The sequence below is a fragment of the Alternaria alternata genome, assembly GCF_001642055.1.
Source record: "Alternaria alternata strain SRC1lrK2f unplaced genomic scaffold CC77scaffold_22, whole genome shotgun sequence".
Classification (NCBI taxonomy): Eukaryota; Fungi; Ascomycota; class Dothideomycetes; order Pleosporales; family Pleosporaceae; genus Alternaria; species Alternaria alternata.
Window position 1 is genome coordinate 176,426 of NW_017306211.1, and position 10,461 is coordinate 186,886.

Consider the following 10,461-nt stretch of genomic DNA (forward strand, 5'->3'; position numbering starts at 1 on the left):
GTACCGATTTTCTAATCTTCCATTGCTCCTCCAAGTCCTATCACACCACTTTACCTTTTGCACCCCACCACACGCTACCACGTCCTAGCCTATGTCCAACCCTGCCCTTTTGCCCTGCGCTACCCACAAAGCGAAAGCACAGTCGCCAGAAGCCCATGAACGGCACTAGAAGCAACACATGCACAACAATCCATGTCACCCATCGGTTCCTGAGCCTCAGAAGCCGAAATTAACTGCAGCTGCCTGCAAGTCTGTCTCTGCCAAGTATCCACACATGCAAGACGACATGCAAGAGAAGCAGGTTAAGAAAAGTCTGGGGTAGAAAGTGTGGAGATCCTTTTCTTCGGTTTGCCCTCGCATCTTTCGCTCACAGGATAGGTCGAGGATGCAATATAAACAAGATTCTGGTCATGTGGAGGTTTGAGACTTTGATTAAGGGAATGAGGGCGCGGAAGGATCGACGGGAGGTGGCGGTTCGGATGGAGGCCGGCTTGGTGGATATGGGGAGGAGGGGTGGAGGGGTGGTGGAAGCTTTTTCTCGACTGGAGAAGATTCTAGTGTGCATGAACAACGCGTAACGAGTTTGTGTGGGATCACCATGTGTGCGTGACGAACGCCATGAGCATTAATCCAACTCCGTGTCAGGAATGAGGAGCAGAAGAAAAACGCCCTACACATGTCATCAACACACACACACAGACACACACACACATCATTGGAGAGAAATCAGCCTGCCTGTTTTGCCCGCGCTGTACGCGGGAAGTACACTTCCTGTACGCTCACATCGGAGTATCCACTTGCACCGTCTAGATCTATCCGCCCAGCTCCAGGCCAGTTTTCCCGCCGCCCGGAATCTCGGAGCAAGTACCACTGCGACAGAACTCACGGTCCTTGATGTGACATCGCGTTCCACCACCGTCCGGCCGACGGTTGCAAAGAGAGCTTGTCAAGTTGCTTGAACGCTGGGCATGGGCTCCACATACCACAATAGTCCGTTTTGCTAGAGGCTCCGACATCGCCTCAGGTATCGGGTCGACTAGCTGGATGGGTGGTTCAGCTAGTCTTCGCTTGGATATAGAGGTACATACGATTTGACGGTGGTTTACTTGGCGATGCTGCCATGTTTGCTGGCGCCACCATCTCTCTTTCAATCGGTCAACGGTTGGTGTGGGTAATCAGTTAGTCAGGCACATGCAGGACAGCAGATCCACAGTAGGTGAGGTGTAGCCGCCATGCAAGATTGTATTGGAAAGATGTGGGGTATATGTGATCGGCCGCGTCATGTGGTTCTTGTCTCCTTAGTAGTTGCTTTGTACAGGCAAGATTTTCCGTGTCGTGGATGTGGCTGTGAAGCACAGTGGCGACAGGACCAAGACAAAGTGTGTACAAGTGTATGTTGGAACATTTGATATTGCCACAAGGAATGTATGTGGGTAAATTGTAAGATGATACATAGAACGGTAATACCAATACTGCGCTGCCATAGCTCAAGCTGGTTGAAAAGGGGGGTTTTGAAGTAGAAGAGGGTAATCGCCTGCAAGTTGCCGTAAAGTGGTGATGAACTTGTGTGATGAAACAACCACCAAACCAAAAAAATCTCGTACAGTAGGAGAGAGAAGGCGAGACTGGTATCGCCAGAGAAGATTGGAATGCAGCAGTGTCATCCACCCAGTCGAAACATATATCCGTACCCGTTTTTCTTCACAAGACACAAAAATCGCTGTAGGTTCATAATCTTCGCACCGGCCAAATCAAACAAGAATCAAACAAAAACAAAACGACATCGCGCGCTTGCTTAGTACTGGTCGTTATGGTGGTCGTCGCTGTGTTGGCTGGCGTTCTCCATGACTTCTCCCAGCACAGAGCCAACGGCAGAATACGAGTCATTGTGCGCCGAGTCGTTCCGCATATATGAGCTAGGAAACGACGACATGTGGTGCGGTGCACTCATTTGAGGCATTCCGTAGCTCGAAGGGGTGACGAGCGGTGAGCCAGAGAAGGAAGGGAAGTGGGCGGTCTGTGGCGTAGACCCGTTGCGTTGAGGGGCGTAGTGAGTGCTCAGCTCGATGCGACGGGGAACGCCGTTGGAGAAGGACCGCATTCTGTTGCCGCTTGATGTACCGAAGCCTGGTACTGGGGAATCTGGAAGTGTTAGAAGGCAGGACCATGAGCCACGTGGGCGAGGAAAACTTACAAGAGTAGCCGATACCGTACGGCATCATTGAGCTGGAATAGGACCGACTGTCATGGCTATCGGAGCTGTCATGGGAGCCAGTATAGCTCATGCTAGTCCTCAAAGGTGACTGTAGAGACTCTGCACGGCTCCTTGCGATTCGGTCGGCGTGAAGTGAAAGGCGAGGGATGCTATGTTGTGCAGCATACGCGGTTGGGTTGCTGACAGGCATGGAGAAGGGGTTGGACGTTCTAGGGCTAGTGTCGATTGGTGTTGAATGGAAGCCAAAGGGGGATCCCTCGTGAGCTGAGACGGGTGAGATGGTGTCGGTCGCTGATTGAGGTGGTGTGAAGGTGAACCCGCCAAAAGCAGGGCTGATGCCAGTTGGCGACATATGCGAGTCAAGCGGTCCTCGTCTGAAGGTATCTATGCTCAGCGGCCTCATCATGTTGCTCTCAGAGAAGCTTGGGTTGTAAGATCCAGGGGAAGCCAGCGGTGTGCCGAGACCATGGGAGTTTCCGAAAGGAGAGTGAAGTGCTGATGCCATGTCGAAGTCATCTGGTAAAGCGCGAGACCTCATCATACGCTCACGGTCGTCGCTTGTTAATCGCTTCAACTTCGCTCGCCTACACAGTGTTAGTACCTCCTTGCTTCGGCGGTAGAAGGTAGGCTTACCTGTTCTGGAACCAAACCTGGACCTGACGGGGGCTGAGACCGGGGATCTCCCGAGCGAGTCGTTCCCTGTGAGCAGCGTCCGGATGTGCTTGACGAGCAAACTCGCTCATCAGGAACCGAGTTTGGTTGTGGGTAAGTCGGAACCTCTTCATCTTTCGCTTCGCCGCGCGAATCTCTGCGGCTGTCATAGGTTGCCGGTCTTCACCCTTCTCTTCGTCTTCGTCGCAGTCGTCCTTATCGTCGAGGATAAGATCATCGTCCTCCTCTTCGCGCTTCTCTACATTGCCACCGTCGTTGGTGGAAGGTGGCGTCAGCCTTGAGATAGGACTAGTAGGAGCAGAGCCTCCAAAAGTTACATTTGGGATGTCATGCTGTTCGATCTCATCGAGTCCAGATGGTGTGTTGCTACCGCTGTTCAGGTGGCTCTTTCCGTCGAGCAGGTAGGGAAAGCTCTTATGTGTTCGCATTGACGGCCGCTTCAAGTCGAAGTTGTGTCCGGAGACCTCGGCTTGGAGCATAGCCATGTCGTTATCTGAATGTGGTGGAGTGTGTTCCAAAGTTCTGAGTTCTGCTGATTGCCACTCGTTGTCTGCTGAAGTCGTGCTATACGCAGACATGTGTGGCGAACTGGGAGGAGACAAAGGAACGAGGAAGCTTCCGTCGACCATTGGCGCTTTTGAAACTGTTGTAGTGGTGTAGATGTAGGCTGAGCTCTGTGGCTGATACCTCTCCTGTGCCTCGCTGTTAGCGAAGAAGGGGGCACGAACTGAACCGCTGCTTACCTAGTTGCTTTGGTCACTAGGAAGGCCTCAACACTGATGATGTCGGCGACTTCGTTCGAAGTTCGAACGAACCACGAGATTCCGCAAGGAGTAAAGATCTGATGGAGTTTGGGGTGAACTGTCGATCGTCGCCCGGTCCCTGTGCGGGGTTTATGCGGGTGATCAGCGATAAAGAGAGAAGGTAGTCGCAATGCTTTGACGTCGAGTCCAGCGCGCGTTAGAGTCGCAAGACCGTTACGAACTAACAGTTCGAGGTGGTCGTGCTGATGAACCTACGGAGGGCGGGTATGCGAGTAGGCTGAATGCTGATGTCGCACCGAGAGTAGGATTGGGGCGCGGAGTTTTGGTGCAACTTCAAGCTTGAAATAGAAGCTACCAGGGAGGTGATACTGTGAGCCAAATAAAGATAGACGCTGGCAGTGGGCGCTTGATGCTTGACAAGAGCGAGGTGATGAACAGCCGGCTTGCTCTAGAAGAGTGAAAGCGTCGTCTGATAGTCAGCGGTGGGTAGCCCTTTGTAAAGAGGGTCAGGAACCGTCGGAGGCTATATCAGCGATAGCGGCAGGGGAGGGGAATCAGATCATTCAGACAAGAAAGGCTTGACGGTACTCTACTGTCGACGATCCGGATAAAATCGAGGTTAAGACAAGTGCGAAAGACTAGGGTCAGACTACGCATGGACAGCGGTGCCTCTTAGGGAAACATGATATCCTTCGAGGATCTGGAAGCAGCTTGTTACACGACGAGAAGCGTGACTAACGTCGAGGGCTAGCAGACCCCAAAGGCTCAGGGCACAGGGATACGGTAGCTCGGGACGTGGGCCTACTACGAAGGAGAGACGGAGCGGGAACGGGCGAATCGAAAGGCTCTGGATCAGGTGTGCTGCATGCCAGGGTGCCCTCCCCTCGAAAGAGAAGGGGAGCGAGCGGTGCGTGAACATGGTGGGCTGCAGGCTACATGCATAGACCAGGGCCCGTGTAGAAAAATGGCCGACGAGCAAGGACTAATCCGTGGCGTCTCGCAGTCGAACGTCGAGGCAGGCGGCGGCGCCATTATTGGCCAGATGCGATGCGGGAAGTCCAAGGAACCCGCAGCGAGAGAGGACAGGGATGCTACAGGGCTCGGCAACGCTTGCACGGCTTGTTGCGGGGTGTCGCTGTCAATGCTGCTTTTAGTGTGGATTGTGTGCGGACGAGATGGTGGTGTGGTGGTGAAGGTCGGACTTGGTGCCGCCAGGCTCGTGTACTCCATGCTACCATGATGCTACTGTCGTCGAACCATGACTTTCACACGAAATTGTGCTATGGCGGGCCATTCCGCCCTGGACCGGTGGCTTCCAAGTGCGTCTTCTGGCAGCTGTCAAGTCAAATGTTAATGGCCACGGTCCGCAAATTGCGTATGCGTCAGGAACGCGCTGCATCAGCCTTGCGTGTGGTTTGAGCCGCCCATCGCGCCCGCTCAGATGCATGAACAACGAACCTTGGTCACCTTCAGCCGTGACCCATGATGCTTGCCGGAAACCAAGGAACCGCGTCTAGCTACTTGCGTGTTCCTGCTGCACACCTGCTTGATCAAGTGTGGTGAGTAGTCGAGCGCCTAGCAATGACGCCGTCGCCAATAGCAGCGGGGGTCGCCAATGAGCAACAGATCTGGCTGGGCTTGACAACGATCTAACGGCCAAAAGCTCGGCCCGCGCCGGGAAAATGCTGAAAGGCGCTGTTTCTCGAAGCCTGTTCTCGCTGTAGTGCGACTGCGTGCAACACTGGTGGGCTGTCGGTAGTTGGGTGACAGCGGTGAATTATCGTAACGTGTTTGGAAATGCGTGTCCAAGCAAGCGCGCTGAAACTGTCCTGGAGCGCGCGAATGGCATCGAAGACGAGGCTGCAACGACTGTCTTTCGGCCGCACTGCAGGGAAAAATTGGGCGATGCGCAAGCCACCCATGCTACGCCGTTCCGTAGTGATCGACATTGCCCGTGTCCAAAGCAGATGAACCTCTAGCCGATACCGCGCGCTGAGCCCGTGACGAATTATGGACTGACGAATGATGTACACCGTCCGCCTCGCGCGGTCGCATTGCCTGAACTGGCCGGAAGTTGTTGTTTTTGCTGTCCGGCTGTGAAGCACGCGGGTAACCGCCAGCGTTTGGCATGTTTCGCAACGAAGAAAAGCACAGTTTCTCCCAACGCCTACGCAATCTCCAAAACGCAATGCCGAACAGGGCGTCGCGGTCGATTTCCAAAACAACGCCAAGACCGCCCGGATGGCGGATGAGGACGGCCTGTGGAAATGACAGGAGCGAGCGATAGCGAAACCGCGGATATTCTGGCGGGTCATTGGTGGGGGGACGCAACACGTCTGTGGGTTTGATGAGCGCATGGGTGCCTGTCCATTGTCGGCAGAACATGCCTGCCTCTTTTCATCATGCTTCGGTCCATCTCGTGAACATAATGCATTGAATATGATTACGATCCGTTGCCAGCAGTCTGGGCCTGTGGCCTTGCTGTGGTTCGCAACTTGTCATGACATGATGAGGTGGTCCCACCGCGTGCCAGACCACAGCAGAGAACCTTGGAAAGCCTCGGACTGCGCTGAACGGTGGTGTCAGGTAGTACAGGTCCCTTCATTTCGGAAGGATGCAGCATCTCCCACGTAGGTGGATTTTGTGCTGACAACACACTGAATGAGCCTGAAGACGGCCCCACCCCGGCGCACCACGGCACATCTGAGATCACAACATTTCCTGTCAAAGGCCTGGAAGCATGACGATGCTTACCAGGGATGAGAGCCAGAGCTCTCTCGATCGTTATTGTTACATCAGAATGAGACCCGGGAATGGTGGACATGCCCACGCGATGCTATATTGTGAAGACTTTTATTCACCAAGGTGGAACCTTTCATCTCCACAGCCTGCTTGCGCCTCAACCCAGCCTTCTGACGTCCCCTCGTGGCGTTGCAAATTGAGGGGCGCCGTTGGCGACCGGATGTACGGTCGCTCAGACTGTGGATGGCTTCCGATCTATCGATACGCTGAGAGTGGCTCGGGGAGAAGAACCCCATGTTCTCTTCGCTTGCAGAGATAAATTCGATGGGAAAGCGCCACAATGCTCCCCATACTGCACGATAACCCATGGGGAAAAGCTCGTATGTCCCTCAGGGCCATCGATAATTCACACCTAGCTGGTGCAGGCGACAACCTGCCCCTGTCACTGCCACTACGCCGCTGGTTCCGCAGTCACTTGACTGCGTTGGTCGGGCCGCTGCTCCTCGACGCTCTGATGCTCGTCTTGCGGAATTACCCCCTGGTCATCCGAAGTAGTGGGTGCAGCGTCAACACCCGTCGCCTCAATGGAAGAGGTGGCCGGCTGAAGAGCCTCCAGCCCTTTGCAATGCTCAATTCTATCAAAGGAGCTTAGCTGCGTCTTTGAAGCAAGACGAAGGCCTCGCCAGACATAGCTAGACTTCTTGTCCCCCGCTTGCCGCTTCTCCTCCTCTGCGTCAGTCATTTCCAGGTCTAAGTCGGTCATCTTGACCTTTTTTGCATATGACTCTGCATTTGGCACATTGAACCTGACTGAACGTCAGAGGCTGAAATCAATGTTAGTCGGACGAGCGGAGCACATACCTGTCACGTTGTCGTAGCTGAGAGAGTCCGTTCTCTGCATCGTTGTTGTGGAGGAAGTTCAAAGTACTAGGTACCCCCATAGGCTTCGAGGCTTTCTTAGCAACAACAGCTTTCTGTGCCCCAGATTTGGCTTGCTGGAATTCTGCTGGGGGCACTCTATCTCGCGTGAACGGCTGACAGTTCTCCATCTTCCATCGTACCCAGTTTTTGTCGCGGGAAAGCACGGTATCCACCATCCGGTAGTAGAATTTGCCATCTGGGCCTTCCTGCAGGTAATTTGCGATGGCGGTCTTGATGCCCAATGCCCACTCGGTCTGTGCTTTGTGGTCAGCCGAGAAGATGATGATCGTGGATGGCGAAGCGAGCATGGGAGCGTGACTGAGGCAGGAGAATGTGGCAAATGATGGGGACTTACGTCTTCCTCGCGGAGTGTGAAATTGTACTGCATCGCTTTCTGCGCATTTTGGTAGAATGGCTTGCTCTTGGACCCCTCGGTCAGGGTCAACAGGAAGTCGATGAGTATCAGTGCTTGGACCAGGATGTGACGTTGGAAGGCGAGATCACTCAGCTGCAAATTGTCAGTCATAGCGCAGGTCTGATAGTGGCAATCTTGCGTACCTCAAGTTTGAACAGGTCACGGCTTGTGAGATATTTAGGATTAAAGGAGTTGGCGAATGCATCGTAGTCGTCGCCTTCCCGTGATTTTTGTCCCTTCTTTCGCTCTGAATCTCCGGCCTGTATGACTTTTGGCACCTCCCTGAATTTGGCTAGCGTCGCCTCCAAGCTCTTCTGAAATTGCTTGAAATTGTCCTCTTCAAAAAGCCTTGGTGGATTTGAGAAAGAGTGCTGTAAAGACCAGAACACGGGGTAGAGAGACTCGGTATCAAGTGTGGTAGGTTTCGCATCTTTGCTTTTGTCGATATCGCCAGACAGGATGGCTGGCTCCTCTGACTTCGAATCTTCCTTGGTAGCAGGAGCAGGCCCGTCGATATCGATTTGCATAGAGTCCTCTTCCGGTTTTGATTCCTTCAGAAAGTCCTCGAATGTCGTTACGTTTTCGACGTGGAAGTTTCCCCGCAGGTTTACCGAACTCTTGTCGCCCAAGGGAAAGCTCTGGAACATGAATATATAGACACGCCCACAGAAGACTGGATCTTCCGCGCGAGATAGCCGGCGGAGCAGCTCATTGCACAATCTCAAGATAACAAGGTCCTTATTCTTGGAGTTGATCTGAAACAAGGTGAGAAAGGGCAACGAGATTGGTAGGGATGACATACCGCGATGATGGTTTCTCTCCTCGACTCGAGAAAGTTGAATACCACACGACATCCTGAGATTGACTGGCTGTCAAGCAACTCTTCAATGAGCAGGAGGACGAGTTGCGGAGAGCAGAGGTCTAAGAATGTCAGTCGAGATGCAGCCGTACTGGCGAGTAACATACCTCGATCCCCGCAATACTGCAGGATATCCAGTAGATTCCAAACAGTTACAAAGGCCGGCTCCTCAATCCGAGTCGAACCCTAATCATGTGAGCAGACTGGTAGAATTAAGACGACAGCGTAGCAACTGACAAGGTTGGCATAGAAAACACTCTTAGCTGCACTCTCGACAGCAAGCGTCCGTACTTCTTTCCCTCCTTCGATCTCGCCGAGAAGAGGCTCGTTCTCCGGTACAAGCTCGGAAACCTGGAGTGGAGGGTCAATCGCCGTACTTTGCTTGACGTCACGGGCACGTCGCAATAAGTAGTCAAGTCTTGGGGCTACCGCGTCGGCGGGAAGCACGTTAGGCGGCGACATGTTAAGAGGTTTGGCGCGCGTTGGGCTTCGATCACGAGCTCACGACCCGTTGGCGCAAAGGGAATAGCACCACTACGTTGGCGAAGTAGGAGCTCCAGACCACGGATCTATAGTCGCAGTAGACTGGATGAGTCGGCGAGACGATAGTTGTTGTAATATATACTTGGGTAGAAAAGGCGGTGATTGAATACAGAAGCTGCTTTCCAAAGTCGAGTTGGACCCTTGCCTGGACAAAGCTAAAGTTGCGCCACAAGCGGCAAGTGCAAGCAGTGTCTGTGCTTGTGGCTGAACGCGTCGAACGCGTCGCGCTCAACACTTTAGAACCCAGGACACCTTCGATACCTGTCGCAAAGGCTCAAGAGGTTCACAATGGCAGACAGCAGCCTGCAAGTACGCGCTCATGACTCTGACGATGATCTCGACGACATTCTCAAAGATGTCACAAATCCCGAAGAGCCCATTCAATCGACGGAGAACCCAACGCAGCCACAGTACCGAAAGAGCAACAAAAGCGACAATGCCGGCGCCCTAGGCGTCGATGAAGAGATCGTCATCACGAAGAAGCGCATTCCTATTCCGAAGCTCGACGACCAAAGACTGCTGTCCGATCCTGGCATTCCCCGCCTACGCAAGATCTCAAAAGAGCGCCTTCGCTTCAAAGGCAAAGGCCACGAGGTATGGTTGTTCCGCACGAGTAAGCGGTACCAGGCTAACTCAGTCGCAGTATGGAGACATTGCTCGCATGCTGAACATGTATCAATTGTGGCTCGACGACCTTTACCCCCGCGCTAAGTTTGCAGACGCCCTGGCCATCATCGAAAAGGTTGGACATACAAAGCGTATGCACATGATGCGGAAAGACTGGATCGATGAAGGCAAACCACGTCGCAACACGGGACACGACGTCGCCGACGAAGACGACGCAACTCGGGACAAGACTCCACAACAAAGCACCGAGGAGATGGAGGGCGTAGAGCATGTCGGGCAAGACAGCCCGAGCCGACAAGGAGAGCGGGAGGATCCTACTTCCAATTCAGCAGATCATGCGGCAGAAGCAGTAGCAAGCGGCGACCCCGACGACGACGAATTAGATGCGTTGTTGGCTGAAAGCAACCAACCTAGTACCACCGTACCAAAGACACTCCCAACGCGACCCGCGCCTACACAAGACGATCCTTTTGCGGACGAGATGGAAGCGATGGCGGATATGGACGACTTGTGGGATTGAACAGCTACACAACGTAGCATCCTGATTTTGGACATTCATAGCGCGGCGTTGGGGAATCATTCACAAGCAAGGCAATTGCGTTAGGTTACGACATCACGGTGACCTGCCATGTGCGATTGCAAATGGCTACAATATATTCTCTGCGTACCCTGATATGCTCTGTCTGCGGGTCATGTGCTCGTG

At 53.5% G+C, this 10,461-nt stretch overlaps 4 protein-coding genes across 4 annotated transcripts; 1 reads left to right on the forward strand and 3 right to left on the reverse strand.

Moving 5' to 3' along the window:
* Positions 1 to 1,639: 1,639 nt before the first annotated feature.
* Positions 1,640 to 3,624, reverse strand: CC77DRAFT_392622 (homeobox-domain-containing protein). The gene is made up of 3 exons (XM_018531506.1): positions 2,849 to 3,624; positions 2,195 to 2,799; positions 1,640 to 2,142 (listed from the first exon to the last, which is right to left on the reverse strand). Exons 1-3 carry the CDS (start codon positions 3,514 to 3,516, stop codon positions 1,796 to 1,798), a joined length of 1,620 nt encoding a protein of 539 aa, XP_018381628.1. The 5' UTR covers positions 3,517 to 3,624; the 3' UTR covers positions 1,640 to 1,795.
* Positions 3,625 to 5,090: 1,466 nt separating this feature from the next.
* On the reverse strand, positions 5,091 to 6,426 carry CC77DRAFT_392097 (hypothetical protein). Its single transcript, XM_018531502.1, has one exon. It carries the CDS (start codon positions 6,006 to 6,008, stop codon positions 5,301 to 5,303), a length of 708 nt encoding a protein of 235 aa, XP_018381629.1. The 5' UTR covers positions 6,009 to 6,426; the 3' UTR covers positions 5,091 to 5,300.
* A 418-nt stretch (positions 6,427 to 6,844) lies between these two features.
* CC77DRAFT_1034272 (nuclear matrix protein) lies at positions 6,845 to 9,050 on the reverse strand (the record flags this gene model as incomplete). The annotated part of the gene is made up of 7 exons (XM_018526855.1): positions 6,845 to 7,199; positions 7,255 to 7,568; positions 7,670 to 7,822; positions 7,873 to 8,484; positions 8,532 to 8,650; positions 8,696 to 8,774; positions 8,826 to 9,050. The coding sequence occupies 7 exons, from the start codon at positions 9,048 to 9,050 to the stop codon at positions 6,845 to 6,847; spliced, it is 1,857 nt and encodes a 618-aa protein (XP_018381630.1).
* A 369-nt stretch (positions 9,051 to 9,419) lies between these two features.
* CC77DRAFT_944759 (Swi3-domain-containing protein) lies at positions 9,420 to 10,278 on the forward strand (the record flags this gene model as incomplete). Its single annotated transcript, XM_018534982.1, has 2 exons — positions 9,420 to 9,725; positions 9,775 to 10,278. The coding sequence occupies 2 exons, from the start codon at positions 9,420 to 9,422 to the stop codon at positions 10,276 to 10,278; spliced, it is 810 nt and encodes a 269-aa protein (XP_018381631.1).
* Positions 10,279 to 10,461: the final 183 nt, after the last annotated feature.